This window comes from Oncorhynchus gorbuscha, linkage group LG10, assembly GCF_021184085.1.
Source record: "Oncorhynchus gorbuscha isolate QuinsamMale2020 ecotype Even-year linkage group LG10, OgorEven_v1.0, whole genome shotgun sequence".
Lineage (NCBI taxonomy): Eukaryota > Metazoa > Chordata > Actinopteri > Salmoniformes > Salmonidae > Oncorhynchus > Oncorhynchus gorbuscha.
The window spans coordinates 5,396,633-5,418,576 of NC_060182.1; the positions used below are offsets into that span (position 1 = coordinate 5,396,633).

General features: G+C 42.0%; 1 protein-coding gene across 1 annotated transcript in view; it reads right to left on the bottom strand.

Annotated features, from left to right (window-relative positions):
- Positions 1-21,944, bottom strand: part of LOC124045399 (arginine-glutamic acid dipeptide repeats protein-like) — a 277,031-nt gene that overhangs the window by 64,175 nt on the left and 190,912 nt on the right. Inside the window, 4 exon segments of the mRNA XM_046364695.1 lie at positions 7,107-7,205; positions 8,894-8,993; positions 9,678-9,814; positions 10,142-10,190. Coding sequence (XP_046220651.1) covers positions 7,107-7,205; positions 8,894-8,993; positions 9,678-9,814; positions 10,142-10,190 — 385 coding nt within the window.

Genomic DNA, 21,944 nt, shown 5'->3' on the forward strand with positions numbered 1-21,944 from the left:
TGTTGGGGTAGTGGTGGAAGTTGTGGGGTAGTTGTGGGGGTAGTTGTTGGGGTAGTGGTGGAAGTTGTGGGGTAGTGGTGGAGGTTGTGGGGTAGTGGTGGAGGTTGTGGGGGCAGTGTTGGTGGTAGTGTTGGTGGTGGTAGTTGCGGTAGTGGTGAGGATAGTGGTGGTAGTTGGGGTAGTGGTGGGAGTAGTTGTTGGGGTAGTAAATATACATGGCCTCCCAGGTGGCGCAGTGGTCTAGGGCACTGCATCGCAGCGCTAGCTGTGCCAGCAGAGACTCTGGGATCCCGCCCAGGCTCTGTCGCAGCCAGCCGTGACCGGGAGGTCCGTGGGGTGACGCACAATTGGCCTAGCATCGTCCGGGTTAGGCAGGGTTTGGCCGGTAGGGATAACCTACTGGCCGGGCGCAGTGCACGCTAACCAAGGTCGCCAGGTGCACGGTGTTTCCTCCGACACATTGGTGCAGCTGGCTTCCGGGTTGGATGCGCGCTGTGTGAAGAAGCAGTGCGTCTTGGTTGGGTTGTGTTTCGGAGGACGCATGACTTTCGACCATCGTCTCTCCCGAGCCCGTACGGGAGTTGTAGCGATGAGACAAGATAATAATACTAACAATTGGATAGCACAAAATTGGGTACATTTTCTCCCCAATTTTGTTAGTAATTTCTCCTCAATTATATATATAAAAAATTGAATTAGCACATTTACATAAATATTCAGACCCTTTGTTGAAGCACGTTTGGCAGTGATTACAGTCTCGAGTCTTCTTGGGTATGATGCTATAAACTCCTGTATTCTCCTGTATTTGGGGAGTTTCTCCCATTCTTTCTTCTGCAGATCCTCTCAAGCTCTCTGCTAATGTATGTGACCATTTCAGATTAGTGTAGGGAGAATGTATAAGACTATTTCAGATTATGAGAGAGGTTTATTTTTAATTTTTATTTTACCAGGCAAGTCAGTTAAGAACAAATTCTTATTTTCAATGACGACCTAGGAACAGTGGGTTTAACTGCCTTGTTCAGGGGCAGAACGACAGATTTGTACCTTGTCAGCTCGGGGATTTGAACTGGCAACCTTCCGGTTACTAGTCCAACGCTCTAACCACTAGGCTACCCACCTCCTCTACACTCTAACCACTAGGCTACCCACCTCCTCTACACTCTAACCACTAGGCTACCAGTGACCCTGCAGACGGGCTGATTCTGTCATCTCCACAGCCCCCACTGTCACTTGTATGCCCACTTCAAAAGGAAGAAGGGAGGAAGAAAAGAGAGCAGGAAGAAATAATGAGGCTGGTCCTGGAGGGTGAGTGGAGTACATAAAACGAGGGAGCAGCGAAGCCAACGGGGGCCGATGTCTGAGCGTGTGTCTGCGTCAAGGTCGGGCTACATTTACACCTGTCTCTCAAGGCTGTGTGTGGGGCTGTCGAAAGACCAGATGGAAATCACATCACTTCACTGGGAGTGAAGGAGGGAGGAAGGGAGGGACAGAAGGAAAGGGAAGGAATGAACAGGCCAGTGTCCTTGGAAGGTTAAGTACGGACTGGGTGGCTAGGTGACTGGCTGGGCTATGGACACCATGGGGAGGGCCCACAACCTTACAACAGACGACCTCCTGCCTGCCTGCCTCAGGCAGTAGGAAAGCATATCTGGCTACTCTCTGCAGAGGGCGGCTATGCAATAAAAGGCCTGCGAATGGCCTGTGAGAGAACTGCGAGCTCGCCTCGGTGACGTGTGGCGAGAGCTGACCACCCCCCCGACACCACACACTGATCATCTCAGCATGGCCGTGTAAGGTCTAAAATGGATTACATGATTATTTTTGCTCATTAATACCCCACAATGACAAAGCGTAAACACGTTTCTAGAAATGTTAACAGAATGTATTTAAAAAAAATGTAATAAATATAGAAATACCATATGTATATAAGTATTCAGACCCTTTGCAATGAGATTCGAAATTGAGCTCAGGCGCATCCTGTTTCCATGGATCATCCTTGAGAAGTTGATTCAACTTGATTGAACTCCACCTGTCGTAAATTCAATTGATTGGACATGATTTGGAAAGGCAAACACCTGTTTATATAAGGTCCCACAGTTGACAGTGCATGTCAGAACAAAAACCAAGCCATGAGGTCGAAGGAATTGTCCGTAGAGATCCGAGACCGGATTGTGTGGAGGCACAGATCTGGGGACCAAAACATTTCTACAGCATTTATGGTCCCCAAGTACATCAATCTTAAATGGAACCACCGAGATGCTTTCTAGAGCTGGCCGCCGGCCCAAACTGAGCAATCGGGGTGACTGGCCTTGGTCAGGGAGGTGACCAAGAAGCCGATGTTCACTCTGGCAGAGCTCCACTGAGTGGATGGGAGAACCTTCCAGAAGGACAACCATCTCCACAGCACTCCACTAATCAGGCCTTTATGGTAGAGTGTTCAGACGGAAACCATTCCTAAGTAAAAGGCACAACAGCCCGCTTGGAGTTTGCCCAAAGGCACCTAAAGGACTCTCAGACCATCAGAAACAAGATTCTCTGGTCTAACGACCAGAATGCCAAGATTCACGTCTGGAGGATACTTGGCACTATCCCTACGGTGGCTCTTGGTGGTGGCAGCATCATGCTGTGGGGATGTTTTTCAGCGGCAGGGACTGGAAGACTAGTCAGGATCGAGGGAAAGGTGAACGGAGCAAAGTACAGAGAGATCCTTGATGTAAACCTGCTCCAGAGCGCTCAGGAACAGACGGGGGCGCAGGTTCACCTTCCATCAGGTCTACAAGCCTAAGCACACAGCCAAGACAATGTAGGAGTGGGCTTCAGGACAAGTCTCTGAATGTCGTTGAGTGGCCCAGCCAGAGCCCGGACTTGAACCTGGTCGAACATCTCCGGAGAGACCTGAAAATAGCTGTGCAGCAACGCTCCCCATCCAACCTGACAGAGCTTGAGAGGATCTGCAGAGAAGAATGTGAGAAACTCCCCAAATACAGGTGTGCCAAGCTTGTAACGTCATACCCAAGAAGACATGAGGCTGTAATCGCTGCCAAAGGTGCTTCAACAAAGTACTGAGTAAAGAGTCTGAATACTTATGTAAATGTGATATTTTTTACATTTTTATCTTCATACATTATACATTTTCACTTTGTCATTATGGGGTATTGTGATGTCATTATGGGGTATTGTGATGTCATTATGGGGTATTGTGATGTCATTATGGGGTATTGTGAGGTCATTATGGGGTATTGTGTAGTCATTATGGGGTATTGTGATGTCATTATGGGGTATTGTGATGTCATTATGGGGTATTGTGAAGTCATTATGGGGTGTTGTGAAGTCATTATGGGGTATTGTGATGTCATTATGGGTTATTGTGATGTCATTATGGGGTATTGTGAAGTCATTATGGGGTGTTGTGAAGTCATTATGGGGTATTGTGATGTCATTATGGGGTATTGTGAAGTCATTATGGGGTATTGTGATGTCATTATGGGTTATTGTGATGTCATTATGGGGTATTGTTTTGTCATTATGGGGTATTGTGATGTCATTATGGGGTATTGTGATGTCATTATGGGTTATTGCGTGTATAATATAATAATAATAATAATAGATTGATAACAGGGGAACATTTTTTTTAAATCCATTTTAGAATAAGGCTGTAATTTAACAAAATGTGGAAAAAGTCAAGGGGTCGGAATACTTTCCAAATACACTGTAAATCATACAGAGAATTCATAGCTGGTCTATTGCTACTAAAGAACGAGTGACTTAATCTGTTACCATTACTTGCCTGGAATGACATAAAATGTAATATATAGGAGCACGAGATAAACTAGAAGTTGTAATAATAGTACAAGACTAGGTTTTACTGTGGAAGAACTTGACTGACCTGCACAGAGCCCTGACCTCAACCTCAGGACCTCAACCTCTGGAATTTCTTTCCTTCTTAATGTGTTTGAGCCAATCAGTCGCGTTGTGACAAGGTAGGGTTGGTATATAGAAGATAGCCCTATTTGGTGACCAAGTCCATTTTATGGCAAGAACCAGCTCAAATAACCAAAGAGAAACGACAGTCCATCATTAATTTAAGTGTCTTCAAGTGCAGTCGCAAAAATAATCAAGTGCTATGATGGAACTGGCACTCATGAGGGACTGCCACAGGAAAGGAAGACCCAGAGTCGTCTCTGCTGTAGAGGAGAAGTTCATTAGAGTTAACTGGCTCTCATGAGGACCGCCACAGGAAAGGAAGACCCAGAGTTACCTCTGCTGCAGAGGAGAAGTTCATTAGAGTTAACTGGCTCTCATGAGGACCGCCACAGGAAAGGATCCCCCAGAGTTACCTCTGCTGCAGAGGAGAAGTTCATTAGAGTTACCAGCCTCAGAAATTGTAGCCCAAATAAATGCTTCAGAGTTCAAGTAACAAACACAACTGTTCAGAGGAGACTGTGTCAATCAGGCCTTCATGTTTGAATTGTTGCAAAGAAACCACTACTAAAGGCCACCAATAATAAGAAGAGACTTGCATGGGCCAAGAGAAACGAGCAATAGACATTAGACCGGTGAAAATCTGTCCTTTCTGAGATTTTTGGTTCTAAAATCTGTGTCTTTGTGAGATGCAGAGTAGGTGAAAGGATGATCTCTGCATGTGTGGTTCCCACCGTGAAGCATGGAGGTGGTGGTGTGATGGTGTTTTGCTGATGAGACTGTCTGTGATTGATTTAGAATTCAAGGAATACCAGCATGGCTACCACAGCATTCTGCAGTGATACGCCATCCCATCTGGTTTGCGCTTAGTGGGGCTATCATTTATTTTTCAATGGGACAATGACCCAACCACCCCCCCCAGGCTGTGTAAGGGCTATTTGACCAAGAAGGAGAGTGACGGTGCTGCATCAGATGACCTGGCCTCCACAATCACCCGGCCTCAATTGAATTGAGATGGTTTGGGATGAGGTGGACCGCAGAGTGAAGGAAAATCAGCCAACAAGTGCTCAGCATATGTGGGAACTCCTTCAAGACTGTTGGAAAAGCATTTCTCATGAAGCTGGTTAAGAGAATTCCAAGTTGGCTACTTTGAAGAATCTAAAACATATTTTGATTTGTTTAACATTTTGTTGGTTACTACATTATTCCATATTTCTCATTTTATAGTGTCGATGTCTTCACTATTATTCTACAATGTAGAAAATAGTAAAAATAAAGAAAAACCTTTGAATGAGTAGGTGTGTCCAAACTTGTCACTGGTACTGTAGCCCAGGTCAGGAACTACACAAAACAATATGTTTTACTAGTCCAGGTCAGGAACTACACAAAACAATATGTTTTACTAGTCCAGGTCAGGAACTACACAAAACAATATGTTTTACTAGCCCAGGTCAGGAACTACACAAAACAATATGTTTTACTAGTCCAGGTCAGGAACTACACAAAACAATATGTTTTACTAGTCCAGGTCAGGAACTACCAAAACAATATGTTTTACTAGTCCAGGTCAGGAACTACACAAAACAATATGTTTTACTAGTCCATGTCAGGAACTACACAAAACAATATGTTTTACTAGTCCAGGTCAGGAACTACAACAAAACAATATGTTTTACTAGTCCAGGTCAGGAACTACACAAAACAATATGTTTTACTAGTCCAGGTCAGGAACTACACAAAACAACATGTTTTACTAGTCCAGGTCAGGAACTACCAAAGACAGACGATTTTAACACGCGACAGGCTTCAGCACTCAGTGATCTTAGGCTTGTGTGAGGCTGCTCGGCCATGGAAACACATTTCATGAAGCAAATCACAACATCGTCTGTCCTCGGTTGCAACACTCACTACCGAGTTCCAAACTGCCTCTGGAAGCAACGTCAGCACAAGAACTGTCCGTCGGGAGTTACATGAAATGGGTTTCCGTGGCCGAGCAGCCGCATACAAGCCTAAGATCATCATGCTCAATGCCAAGTGTTGGCCGGAGTGGTGTAAAGCTCACCGTCATTGGACTCTAATGTGAGGAATCACGCTTCACCATCTGGCAAGCCGACGGGACTAATCTATGTTTGGCAGATGCCAGGAGAACGCTACCTGCCCCAATGCATTGTGCCAACTGTAAAGTTTGGTGGAAGAGGAATAATGGACAAGGACTGTTTTTCATGGTTCGGGCCCCTTAGTTCCAGTGAAGGGTACAATTAACACTAAAGCATAAAGACATTCTAGGTGATTCTGTGCTTCCAACATTGTGGCAAGGGTTTGGGGAAAGCCCTTTCCTGTTTCAGCATAACAATGCCTCCGTGCACAAAGAGAGGTCCATACAGAAATGGTTTGTCGAGATCGCCGTGGAAGAACTTGACTGGCCTGCACATAGCCCTGACTAACTCCATCAAACACCTTTGGGATGAATTGAAATGGCGACTGTGAGCCAGGCCTAATCACCCAACATCAGTACCCAACCTCACTAATGCTCTTGTGGCTGAATGGAAGCAAGTCCCTGCAGCGATGTTCCAACATCTGGTGGAAAACCTTCCCAGAATCGTGGAGGCTGTTATAGCAGCAAAGGGGGGGGCAACTCCATATTAATGCCCGTGATTTTGGAATGAGACGTTGGACGAGCAGGTGTCCACATACCTTTGGCCAGGGGCATGTATTCTAATACCAGAACTAGCCCCAGCTGCATTGAGATTGGAATCTAAATGGAGGACAATGATACAGGCTCTCAATCTTTTCCTTCTTCCTCACACACACACACAGACACACACACACAACTTCTTCCAATATGTTTTTTTTCTGCAGTCGATATACAGGATGCAGCTGCTCTCAATACTAATATTTTATGTGGCCCAAACCAGCAGCTATACAGCAGAACCTTTGTCTCAACAGCTCCCTCTAAAGACAACCACAGGAACACATTATAACAAGCCACTGTAGTGTTGGAAGAATATGACTTATATAAGTGTTGTGTGGACATTGTGCTAGGCAAGCTCAATAAAGTTCAGCTTGGGAAAAAAAATCAGAAAAAACATATTTAAACCCAGCTCTGATGCCAAAACGTCCTATCTGGAGGTTAAAGGTTATCAAATAATAATAATAATAAACAATAATAATAATGAGTGTCTTACCACTTCGTCCTCTGACCAGCACTTCTCTATGAGTTTGGGAACGGGCTTCTTGACCAGGCGCTGTAGGGCCTTGCCTGCATCGTAACAGCTCTCGTGGAGCTGAGGAGGAAACAGGGCAGTTCAAAATTCACAATATTAGCTTTTTTATTTTTTATCTACGGACAAAATAATTAATAACAGAAAGGTGACTGTATAAACTACAGTTAGAGACAGATGTTAAACGTTTGAATTATTTATGCAATTTTCTTGATTCATTTACATTAAAGCCCACATACCAACTGCTTTCATCGACACACACACACACACACACACACACACACACACACACACACACACACACACACACACACACACACACACACACACACACACACACACACACACACACACACATCAACATTATCCAGACACACACACAACATGTCACATCAACATTATCCAGACACACACCAACACATCACATCAACATTATCCAGACACACACCAACATGTCACATCAACATTATCCAGACACACACCAACATGTCACATCAACATTATCCAGACACACACCAACATGTCACATCAACATTATCCAGACACACACCAACATGTCACATCAACATTATCCAGACACACACCAACATTATCCAGACACACATCAACATTATCCAGACACACACCAACACGACACATCAACATTATCCAGACACACACCAACATGTCACATCAACATTATCCAGACACACACCAACACATCACATCAACATTATCCAGACACACACCAACATGTCACATCAACATTATCCAGACACACACCAACACATCACATCAACATTATCCAGACACACACCAACATGTCACATCAACATTATCCAGACACACACCAACACATCACATCAACATTATCCAGACACACACCAACATGTCACACACCAACACGTCACATCAACATTATCCAGACACACACAACATGTCACATCAACATTATCCAGACACACACCAACACGTCACATCAACATTATCCAGACACACACCAACATTATCCAGACACACACCAAAATGTCACATCAACATTATCCAGACACACACCAACATATCACATTAACATTATCCAGAAGAAACTTAAGTCACTGCATCAAATAAAATCAAATGTATTTATAAAGCCCTTCCTACATCAGCTGATATCTCAAAGTGCTGTACAGAAACCCAGCCTAAAACCCCAAACAGCAAGCAATGCAGGTGTAGAAGCACAGTGGCTAGGAAAAACTCCCTAGAAAGACCAGAACCTAGGAAGAAACCTAGAGAGGAACCAGGCTATGAGGGGTGGCCAGTCCTCTTCTGGCTGTGCTGGGTAGAGATTATAACAGAACATGGCCAAGATGTTCAAACGTTCATAGATGACCAGCAGGGTCAAATAATAATAATCACAGTGGTTGTAGAGGGTGCAGCAAGTCAGCACCTCAGGAGTAAATGTCAGTTGGCTTTTCATAGCCGATCATTAAGAGGATCTCTACCGCTCCTGCTGTCTCTAGAGAGTTGAAAACAGCAGGTCTGGGACAGGTAGCACGTCCGGTGAACAGGTCAGGGTTCCATAGCCACAGGTAGAACAGTTGAAACTGGAGCAGCAGCACAGCATCAGTACCCTTACTTTAGACAAACAAAGGACCCCCCCCCCCGTCGTCGTCGTCACTGTATGTAAAGTAGAGGGACTGATGCTGTGACTAAGTCGCTCTGGATAAGAGTGTCTTGCTAAATGACCAATAGTGTTCAATATGGCAGTGTGGGGTTTGTAAAGAGTCAGTTACCGTGTTGAGTGCGTTGAGTGTGGTGTCGTCTCGCGAGGCTGCTAGGCAACCGTCCTCTGTAGAACCTCCGTCACACATCCCAGCGAAGGCCGCCATGCTCCTGGAGAACACACATTAACAGATGGAGAAACGTCTATCAGACACCTAACAAACTACAACGCAAGTCACAGAGAGAGAGAGAAAAAAACGAGAGAAAAAAAACTGCATGTCCCAACCTTAAGTCAGCAAAGATCAATCATCTTTTTAACAATGTTATATACCTTCCAATACATCTAGGACTCTTTGACCCCATTTCACACTGGTGTCTGGTATGTAGGCCAGCTCAGTACAGATTACATGGGCTTGGCAGTGGGAAGTAGGTAATAGAGCCCCGCAGAGGAGGTATCATAATACCCATATAACCTAGCGGTTACAAGCAAATATATTGATAAAAAGTCAACCTTGTCCCAAAGAGATTTACATGGTGATCAAAACGTCACGCCAGGGTAAACCTACACAAAACACAGACCTTATTTTAAGTGATTCCAAAATAACTAACTGGGACCATTTCCCTGTTTTACCGCAAGGTTTTATGGGTATTATAATTCATACTGTGGTACTCTATTGGACTATTCCCTTATGACCCTGATCCATGTCATGTCTCCTGAGCTCACCTAGCAGCTCAGAGGCAAGTTAACAGTAGGAAAAGGGTATAGAATTATCATCTCGCCAGACAATAGGGTCAAGGCTCATAGAGAATTATCTCTCCAGACAGTAGGGTCAAAGGTCACGAGTCAGGTTTCACCTTGCAGCCCTGAGGTACATGAGCAGGTCACAGTCGTTGACCCCTGGCATCCACACTAGCTCCTCATTCTCTGTTACAGCCTGAGTCAGGACCCCCGGGGCCTCGGAGGGGAAGGGCTGCAACTCAGGAAGCTTGGCCTAATTAGGGAGGAGGATGAGGGGAAGGGGGGGGGGGGTGTCAATCACACTACAAATAGCACCATAAGACTAGCTTGTGAAATATCAGCTTTCAAATGCTTTTCATCACCATCTAACAAGAGTGGCTGTGTGAACAACATGTTGCAAAGCATTATGGTTTAAATATCTCTAAAAGGAGAATGTTGGGAAATGTTTACAAATGTAAGTCAACCAACTATGAATGAATCTATTTCACTTTATATTGTAATAAATTACAGGTCATATTTTTCATAGAAATCTATAAAACACTGAACAGCTACTTTAATAACGCATGTAAAAAATAGTTACCTGGTGACTGGGCCCCACTCTGATCTCCCCCTGTGTGCTGTTTAGCCGCCTGGTAGAGAGAAAATAAGTTGTTAGATCACAACAAAGAAGATATGTACTACGGATGTTACAGGACTAGCTCAGTGCAATGACTAGTTCCTGTCCCCCTTGAGGGAATCATTGTCTGGCAAGAGCAAAAGCGTGCAGATACTGAATGTCCGGCAGAACCAAGGTGAGACATCTTGTCTTTATTACAGAACAGGTAACCAATAATGTCAATACCTCGGCAAACAAAGCGTTTGTTTGTTTTGATGGAAAAACCTCCCATTTATGGGGATGATTTTAGTTGTCAAAATTAAAAAGGTGTGTTGCAGATTTTGTTGCAATGTGTAATTCAAGATATCGAAACATTTTTTTTTCGATGGAAGAGACGCTTCTTGCGCACAAAGAGAATGGGTGTTCTGTAGGATATTGGATTTTTTTTTTCTTCCTGAAGCTGGTATTGTAGAGATGCATTCAGCAACAAAACAGCAATCCCACTTAAAGAGGAGGAGGAGAAGAGGGGAGAGGGGTGGGGTTTGATACAGACGATTCCGGAGACACAGTCTGCCTGCAAAATGGCTGCCGGTGGGTTACACAAACGTACAAAACGTTGGTAACCGTGGCAACAACCGCCTAGCAATGTAATAATAATAACAACAGTAGTGTTCCTCCTAGCCATATCCCTCCAGCTGCAGTGGATTAGAGAAAATGACAAGATGTTCCCTTTTCAAAAGGCCTCCTTTTCCCCCCTTCCGTTGCCTAGGCAACGACACATAGATTTTCATATAGTATAGTCTCTAGCTCAGATGGCTGCTGCAGGGGCAGGGGAAGCCCAGAAACTGTCAAAAGAGTGATATTTGAAGCAGAAGCGTTCCCTCTTTCCCTCACTGGAGCTGGCTGGGGTTTAGCGCTGGCTGGACCGGGGTGAAACCCGAGTCTGTTAGGTCCCTGTGGTAGTGTTAATGTCCACCAACCACAACCCTGGGCCCTCACTGTGACGGGTACACACATTTTAACCCCCCCCCCCCCTGCTTTTTCCACCAATCCTCACTCCCCTTTCACACCCTTCCAGCAAGCCTTTGCCCCCCCCCCCCCCTTCGCTCCTCTCCACCATCCCTCATCCAATCCACTCTCTCTCCGACAGAGAGCAGACAGTTGTCAGGGAGGGGGGGGGGGTAATATTCCATAGTGTAATAAAATATGACAGACGCAGCACGCTACACTGGACCTGCTGACGAGGAGGAGGAGGAGAACAGGCATCGGAGGAACACGTTCAACACAAGTATAGCAGAGGTGGCCAACTCCCCCCCCAATACTAGCTCTTCATTGGGTTTATTATTGAGAGAGCAGACTGTATACTAGCTCTTCATTGGGTTTCTTATTGAGAGAGCAGACTGTATACTAGCTCTTCATTGGGTTTATTATTGAGAGAGCAGACTGTATACCAGCTCTTCATTGGGTTTATTATTGAGAGAGCAGACTGTATACTAGCTAGCTCTTCATTGGGTTTATTATTGAGAGAGCAGACTGTATACTAGCTGGCTCTTCATTGGGTTTATTATTGAGAGAGCAGACTGTATACTAGCTAGCTCTTCATTGGGTTTATTATTGAGAGAGCAGACTGTATACTAGCTAGCTCTTCATTGGGTTTATTATTGAGAGAGCAGACTGTATACTAGCTAGCTCTTCATTGGGTTTATTATTGAGAGAGCAGACTGTATACTAGCTAGCTCTTCATTGGGTTTATTATTGAGAGAGCAGACTGTATTGGGTTTATTATTGAGAGAGCTGTAGCTCTTCATTGGGTTTATTATTGAGAGAGCAGACTGTATACTAGCTAGCTCTTCATTGGGTTTATTATTGAGAGAGCAGACTGTATACTAGCTAGCTCTTCATTGGGTTTATTATTGAGAGAGCAGACTGTATACTAGCTAGCTCTTCATTGGGTTTATTATTGAGAGAGCAGACAGTATACTTAGCTAGCTCTTCATTGGGTTTATTATTGAGAGAGCAGACTGTATACTAGCTAGCTCTTCATTGGGTTTATTATTGAGAGAGCAGACTGTATACTAGCTAGCTCTTCATTGGGTTTATTATTGAGAGAGCAGACTGTATACCAGCTAGCTCTTCATTGGGTTTATTATTGAGAGAGCAGACTGTATACTAGCTCTTCATTGGGTTTATTATTGAGAGAGCAGACTGTATACTAGCTAGCTCTTCATTGGGTTTATTATTGAGAGAGCAGACTGTATACTAGCTAGCTCTTCATTGGGTTTATTATTGAGAGAGCAGACTGTATACTAGCTAGCTCTTCATTGGGTTTATTATTGAGAGAGCAGACTGTATACTAGCTAGCTCTTCATTGGGTTTATTATTGAGAGAGCAGACTGTATACTAGCTAGCTCTTCATTGGGTTTATTATTGAGAGAGCAGACTGTATACTAGCTAGCTCTTCATTGGGTTTATTATTGAGAGAGCAGACTGTATACTAGCTAGCTCTTCATTGGGTTTATTATTGAGAGAGCAGACTGTATACTAGCTAGCTCTTCATTGGGTTTATTATTGAGAGAGCAGACTGTATACTAGCTAGCTCTTCATTGGGTTTATTATTGAGAGAGCAGACTGTATACTAGCTATTGGGTTTATTATTGAGAGAGCAGACTGTATACTTCTCTTCATTGGGTTTATTATTGAGAGAGCAGACTGTATACTAGCTCTTTCATTGGGTTTATTATTGAGAGAGCAGACTGTATACTAGCTAGCTCTTCATTGGGTTTATTATTGAGAGAGCAGACTGTATACTAGCTAGCATTGGGTTTATTATTGAGAGAGCAGACTGTATACTAGCTAGCTCTTCATTGGGTTTATTATTGAGAGAGCAGACTGTATACTAGCTAGCTCTTCATTGGGTTTATTATTGAGAGAGCAGACTGTATACTAGCTAGCTCTTCATTGGGTTTATTATTGAGAGAGCAGACTGTATACTAGCTCTTCATTGGGTTTATTATTGAGAGAGCAGACTGTATACTAGCTAGCTCTTCATTGGGTTTATTATTGAGAGAGCAGACTGTATACTAGCTAGCTCTTCATTGGGTTTATTATTGAGAGAGCAGACTGTATACTAGCTAGCTCTTCATTGGGTTTATTATTGAGAGAGCAGACTGTATACTAGCTAGCTCTTCATTGGGTTTATTATTGAGAGAGCAGACTGTATACTAGCTAGCTCTTCATTGGGTTTATTATTGAGAGAGCAGACTGTATACTAGCTAGCTCTTCATTGGGTTTATTATTGAGAGAGCTGTATACTAGCTAGCTTTCATTGGGTTTATTATTGCTCTTCATTGGGTTTATTATTGAGAGAGCAGACTGTATACTAGCTAGCTCTTCATTGGGTTTATTATTGAGAGAGCAGTTTACTGTATACTAGCTAGCTCTTCATTGGGTTTATTATTGAGAGAGCAGACTGTATACTAGCTAGCTCTTCATTGGGTTTATTATTGAGAGAGCAGACTGTATACTAGCTAGCTCTTCATTGGGTTTATTATTGAGAGAGCAGACTGTATACTAGCTAGCTCTTCATTGGGTTTATTATTGAGAGAGCAGACTGTATACTAGCTAGCTCTTCATTGGGTTTATTATTGAGAGAGCAGACTGTATACTAGCTAGCTCTTCATTGGGTTTATTATTGAGAGAGCAGACTGTATACTAGCTAGCTCTTCATTGGGTTTATTATTGAGAGAGCAGACTGTATACTAGCTAGCTCTTCATTGGGTTTATTATTGAGAGAGCAGACTGTATACTTCTTCATTGGGTTTATTATTGAGAGAGCAGACTGTATACTAGCTTCATTGGGTTTATTATTGAGAGAGCTGTATACTTCATTGGGTTTATTATTGAGAGAGCAGACTGTATACTAGCTAGCTCTTCATTGGGTTTATTATTGAGAGAGCAGACTGTATACTAGCTAGCTCTTCATTGGGTTTATTATTGAGAGAGCAGACTGTATACTAGCTAGCTCTTCATTGGGTTTATTATTGAGAGAGCAGACTGTATACTAGCTAGCTCTTCATTGGGTTTATTATTGAGAGAGCAGACTGTATACTAGCTAGCTCTTCATTGGGTTTATTATTGAGAGAGCAGACTGTATACTAGCTAGCTCTTCATTGGGTTTATTATTGAGAGAGCAGACTGTATACTAGCTCTTTCATTGGGTTTATTATTGAGCTGTATACTAGCTAGCTCTTCATTGGGTTTATTATTGAGAGAGCAGACTGTATACTAGCTAGCTCTTCATTGGGTTTATTATTGAGAGAGCAGACTGTATACTAGCTAGCTCTTCATTGGGTTTATTATTGAGAGAGCAGACTGTATACTAGCTAGCTCTTCATTGGGTTTATTATTGAGAGAGCAGACTGTATACTAGCTAGCTCTTCATTGGGTTTATTATTGAGAGAGCAGACTGTATACTAGCTAGCTCTTCATTGGGTTTATTATTGAGAGAGCAGACTGTATACTAGCTAGCTCTTCATTGGGTTTATTATTGAGAGAGCAGACTGTATACTAGCTAGCTCTTCATTGGGTTTATTATTGAGAGAGCAGACTGTATACTAGCTAGCTCTTCATTGGGTTTATTATTGAGAGAGCAGACTGTATACTAGCTAGCTCTTCATTGGGTTTATTATTGAGAGAGCAGACTGTATACTAGCTAGCTCTTCATTGGGTTTATTATTGAGAGAGCAGACTGTATACTAGCTAGCTCTTCATTGGGTTTATTATTGAGAGAGCAGACTGTATACTAGCTAGCTCTTCATTGGGTTTATTATTGAGAGAGCAGACTGTATACTAGCTAGCTCTTCATTGGGTTTATTATTGAGAGAGCAGACTGTATACTAGCTAGCTCTTCATTGGGTTTATTATTGAGAGAGCAGACTGTATACTAGCTAGCTCTTCATTGGGTTTATTATTGAGAGAGCAGACTGTATACTAGCTAGCTCTTCATTGGGTTTATTATTGAGAGAGCAGACTGTATACTAGCTAGCTCTTCATTGGGTTTATTATTGAGAGAGCAGACTGTATACTAGCTAGCTCTTCATTGGGTTTATTATTGAGAGAGCAGACTGTATACTAGCTAGCTCTTCATTGGGTTTATTATTGAGAGAGCAGACTGTATACTAGCTAGCTCTTCATTGGGTTTATTATTGAGAGAGCAGACTGTATACTAGCTAGCTCTTCATTGGGTTTATTATTGAGAGAGACATTGGGTTTATTATTGACAGACTGCTATACTAGCTAGCTCTTCATTGGGTTTATTATTGAGAGAGCAGACTGTATACTAGCTAGCTCTTCATTGGGTTTATTATTGAGAGAGCAGACTGTATACTAGCTAGCTCTTCATTGGGTTTATTATTGAGAGAGCAGACTGTATACTAGCTAGCTCTTCATTGGGTTTATTATTGAGAGAGCAGACTGTATACTAGCTCTTCATTGGGTTTATTATTGAGAGAGCAGACTGTATACTAGCTAGCTCTTCATTGGGTTTATTATTGATTATTGAGAGAGCAGACTGTATACTTCTTCATTGGGTTTATTATTGAGAGAGCAGACTGTATACTAGCTAGCTTTCATTGGGTTTATTATTGAGAGAGCAGACTGTATACTAGAGCTCTTCATTGGGTTTATTATTGAGAGAGCAGACTGTATACTAGCTAGCTCTTCATTGGGTTTATTATTGAGAGAGCAGACTGTATACTAGCTAGCTCTTCATTGGGTTTATTATTGAGAGAGCAGACTACATTTCAAAATGGATTAAATAGAGAGATTGTGTCACTTTGCCTACACACAATGCCCTATCAGTGAAGTCAATAACTATTCAACCACTTTGCTATGACAAGGAGTAAAAAAATTACAAATATTATAAAAAATATTTAAAAAATGAGCTTAAGTCACATAAAGTTGCATAGTGCAATAAAAGTGTTTGACACATACAGATAATTGTAAGGTCCCTCAGTCGAGCAGTGACTTTCAAAACAGACTGAACCACAAAGACCAGGGAGGTATTAAAATGCCTCTCAAAGGCGGCACCTATTGGTAGATGGGGAACATTTTTGAAAAAGCTGATATTAAATATCCCTTTGAGTATCGTGACAATTTTAATGTATATATAATTTTATTTATTTTTTGGGACGGTGTATCAACGCACCATGTCACTACAATGTCCTAATCCATCCACCTGACAGGTGTGGCATATCAAGAAGCTGATTAAAAAGCATGATCATTACACAGGTGCACCTTGTGCTGGGGACAATAAAAGGCCACTCAAACCTTGCAGTTTTGTCAAACAACACAATGCCACAGATATGTCAAGTTGTAATGGAGCGTGCAATTGGCATGCTGACTGCTGGAATGTCCACCAGAGCTGCTGCCAGAGAATTTAACGTCAATTTCTTTACCATAAGCTGTCTCCGTCGATTTAGAAAATGTGGCAGTACGTCCAAATGGCCTTATAACTGCAGACCATGTATATGGTGTTGTGTGGGTGAGCGGTTTGCTGATGTCAACGTTGTGAAAAGAGTGCCCCATAGTGGTGGAGGGGTTATGGGGTTATGGTATGGGGCAGGTATAAGCTACAGAAAACAAATACATTTTATCGATGGCAATTTCAATGCACAGAGATACTGTGATGAGATCCTGAGGCCCATTGTTGTGCCGTTCATCCCCTGCCATCACCTCACATTTCAGCATGTTAATGCAAGGGGCAAGGATCTGTACACAATTCCTGGAAGCTGAAAATGTCCCAGTGCTTCCATGGGCTGCATACACACCAGACATGTCACCCATTGAGCATGTTTGGAATGCTCTGGATCGACATGTACGACAGCGTGTTCCAGTTCCCGCCAATATCCAGAAACTTTGCACAGCCATTGAAGAGGAGAGGAACAACATTCCACAGGCCACCAATCAACAGCCTGATCAACTCTATGAGAAGGAGATGTGTCGCGCTGCATGAGGCTAATGGTCACACCAGATACTGACTGGTGTTCTGATCCACCCCCCTATCATTTTAAAGGTATCTGTGACCAACAGATGCATATCTGTATTCCCAGTTATGTAAAATCTAAAGATTAGGGCCTAATATATTTATTTCAATTGACTCATTTTCTTATATTTACTGAAACTGGGATGATGTGTTTATACTTTTGTTCAGTATAGTTACTCTACAATACTATCCGAATTGACAGAGTGACAATAAGGAAGCCTGTTATGAACAAAAAATATATTCCAAACATACATCCCGTTTGCAACAAGGCACTGAAGTAATACCTGCAAAAACAAATGTGGAAACACAATACAAATGATTGTGAATACATAGTGTTATGTTTGGGACAAATCCAACACAACACAATACGGAACACCTCTCTCCATATTTTGAAGCATAGTGTTGGCTGCAATTTAAAAAAAAATATATATAATATCCCAATGCCTCAGTGATTGGGAACGTCGCCATGTGTAAGGTGCAGTCTTTCAGATGGGACGTTAAAACAGGTGTCCTGACACTTATTGTAAGAGTAGGGCGTCCTGGCTAAATTCCCAATCTGGCTCTCATACCATCCTGGCCACCTAATCATACCCAGCTTCCAATTGGCGCTCATTCATCCCCCCTGTAACTATTTTCCATGTTGTTATTGTAAATGAGAATGTGTTCTCAGTCAACCTACCTGGTAAAATAAATAACTTTTTATGGGTTTGTAATCGTCAAAGACCGGGGAGTTTTTCAGGATACAAAAGAAATGTAATAGAGCTCAGCATTCAGAATCCTACAGGAAAACCTGGTTCAGTCTGCTTTCCACCAGATACTGGGAGATTAATTCACCTTTCAGCAGGACAATAACAGAAGTCCTAATCTACACTGGAGTTGCTTACCAAGAAGACAGTAAGACGACGAGTTACAGTTTTGACTTAAATCTGCTTGAAAATCTATGGCAGAGACCTAAAAATGGTTGTCCAGCAATTATCAACAACCAATTTGACAGGGCTTTTAGAATGTATAAAATAGTAGGCAAATGTTACCACAATCCAGGTGTGAAAAGCTCTCAAGAGAAATTACCCAGAAAGACTCACAGCTGTAATCACTCTGAGAGACTTACCCAGAAAGACTCACAGCTGTAATCACTCTGAGAGACTTACCCAGAAAGACTCACAGCTGTAATCACTCTGAGAGACTTACCCAGAAAGACTCACAGCTGTAATCGCTGCCAAAGGCGATTCATGTATTGACTCACGGGGTTTAAATTCTAATCTACTCAAAATATATTACATGTTTTATTTCCCTTTTATTTATTTACGTTTACAATTTCTCTTCCACTTTAGACATAATATTTTGTGTAGATCATTGACGTAAAATGACAATTAAATCAATTTTAATCCAACTTTGTAACACAACAAAATGTGCAAAACTGTACAGGTGAGGTCCCAAATTCCCCACAGTGGGTTAAGTGGGCAGTTTGACAGCTCCACAAACTTGGCAGGACAGAGTATGGAAGTCTAATGAGACCTTTTAAGTCAATAAAACTAAGAACAGATTTGATATTGGTGATTCAGATATAGGGTATACATAACACCTGAAGACAATCAACTATAATTACTTTGCTATTAAGACAATACATGGTTTAGTTGAACTCTAGAAATGTTATATTCAGAAAAAGGGAAGAATCAATGAGTTGAAAAGTTGACACTTCTTTTATGAACCCGTTTATTAATAAACCCATATATATATATATATATATATATATATATATATTAAAAATATTTAAAAAATGTTAGGGATTGGGGTACATTACTCAATGCACGTTATGAGTAATATTCAAGGAAAGTCATATTTGATCATATTATTATACCTGAACATGCAGCCATATTATATGTCCGAATACCCATTCTAGCGTACTAAATGGTATGCGAAAAAATATACAGTTTTCAAGTATGTGAAATTTCGAAAATAGAACTCCAAATGCTATGCTCCATCTAGTTCGCGATCGCGTTAACTATCTGATTATCAGCTGTTAATTCGGAAAAGACGAGTGAATTCTACTTGATCAAACGCCGAAATTAGTATACAGTTTAAGGACGTAGTACGCGAGTATAAGTATTCGGACGGACACAAACTTGTGTCTATTTTGTATCGGATGAGTAATAGTCAGTGCAACTTGGATAGCCATGTCCTGTACAACAGGAATGGCTCCCAACATATTTCATGTCAAGTCTAGAAAATGACACATGCAAGACCAAACAGGCATCTTCTGTATTGTTACTTCCTAAACCAAAACAATAACAGTCCTGATCCAGCATGGTGCAACTTTACCAGGGGAAACCCCGCCCCAAACATCCGATCCGTCCAATCCTCGCACGACTATAACGCCGTCATAATATTACAAAAACTGTGCGAAAAAAAACCCTACTTTTCCAATCAACCACACAGTCTCCTGAAACACCTACAACATGAAGTATTTCTTTGACACGTATCAGCTGGAGCGAGAGTGTGTGTCTGCACAAAGCTTCTCAGGGCTGCCATGTCGGCTCGATTGTAAACACGAGAACAGACAGAGTGGGCTACTGCAAAATGGAGTCGGCACCAGCCTTGCTTCTGTGTCTCATTTCTCCTATAGGCAACAACAACAACAAAAAAGGTGTAGAAAAGTTAGCTTGCTTATAATATGATTATGTAAAACGGTATAGATGTTGCTTTCATTTCCCGTTACGCCAATGTTGTTAATGTAGCGCGTTCGCCCAGCGATTTACCTTTATGCATGGCAACTCTGGCAGGGATATGCACCTTTCACGAATACAATGTATCCGATAACAGTATGCTCTTGTCTAATTTAAACTATGGTCAGACATGCATGTTCTCTTCATATCCGTGACAAAAACAAAGAAAAAAACACTCGGGTGTATAATTAAATGAATTCGGGTAAAAAGCTTTGCTTTACACTAGACAGATGAAAAGCCGCGACTACTCAGACAGACTGACTGTCTCAAACCTACTCGCGGAATTAAACCGTAACATATGAATATATTTATCAACCTACCTCCGAGTAGCAAACATGTCGTCCATTTCTGACACCAATCTCTAAGGCTCGTTTGTTGACAGTTTGTCTAGAATTGAAGTGGTCGTTGTGAATCGACTCTCTCTCTCTCTCTCTCCCCTTCCCACCTATTGTCAGGTGCTCAAAATGGAGGACGGCGCAGAGCGCTTGCTCTCAGAGAGGGGCTTCCACTGAGCTGGTGCTGTGACCTCACAGCGTATCCCCACCTAGAGCTCCCGTTTCTACCAGACACAACTGAGCATGTGCTACGACCTTCCACACAGACAGGATGCGGAATCCATCTCGTTCGTCACAACCACACAGGCATTAAACCACGCCCATTTCTATAATTTATCTTCAAATCAGATTTTAAACCTAACATATGCCTAACCTTAACTTTCAATTATTAGCAAAAAAAGCAAATGTTTGTTTTAATACATTTTTTTCGATATAAACCATTTTTACTTTGCGGCTGTGGTAACTAGTGAAAACCATCTCCCCTCTCGAATGTCTGGTCTATAATAAACAAGAACATTGGAATTGAACGCGACGCTGCAGACCGAGGAGACCTGATCCTCTCATTGAAGCCACGGAGGTTCTAGGCCGACCGCGGTATTGCAGGCATTGTTTGCATAAAAAACTAGTACTAGTAGTAACTCCCCATTGTTGACCTATACTTACCTATAACTGGGCTAATAACTCACTAACTAGTGAAATAATATTAACAAAAGTGCAACAAGGGCGGCTCTGATGTGAAAAGCGCATTTACTCGCGGGTGATTGAGAGACTCGTGAGGCTACCCTCGCCAATAGAATCCTCCGTTGCGCTCTGGCTCTGCCAATAAAATCACTGACTCAATCTTGCAAAAGTTAGATTTGTTTCGGTGCATTGAAAAGAGGCTGATATAATGTTGATTCGATCACATACATTTAAAAAAAATAACAAATCTATATAGTGCAAACTGATAAGGCGAACTCAGTGAAGTTCAACCTCTTGCGTCTCTGCGCGGCATGGCACTTCTTTTGCGCTGCGGTCCTGGAGGAAGTGCGTGGCCGTACACGGGCGCATCTTTTAGAGGCAACACTGTCTATGACCCCAACGAGTGTCACGGGACTCATCTGAAGGTAACCCATACAAAGGATATATATATATAGATATTAAACCTTCATCTGACAGTAACCCATACAAACTAATGGTAGGATGGAGATAGATATAGATATTAAACCTTCATCTGACAGTAACCCATACAAACTAATGGTATTATGGAGATAGATATAGATATTAAATCTTCATCTGACAGTAACCCATACAAACTAATGGTAGGATGGGGGTTTGTTTTGTAATCCCAAAAATATTGGTGGTCCAAAAAAAGTAATATTGTAAATATTTCCTGAGCTTTCTTTTATCTCCTAGATATAAGACAGACACTTCAAAACCTTTTTTTTTAATGATTTCATTCTTTACTGTATTTTTTGTGTGTATGTGTGCCAATTATGAATATATGCTCTATACCAGTAAAGGCCAAATTGAAAATGTTATGAAATAAAACATTTATATTTTGGGGGGAATACCTAAATGGGTCCTAAAATATCTAAATGATCCACATAATGGCCCTAACTGATCCGAAAGAGACTATTCAAAAATAATAATTTTACACCTTGATTACACACTGAGACACAATCACACCTCTTTAATTTGTGGGAATA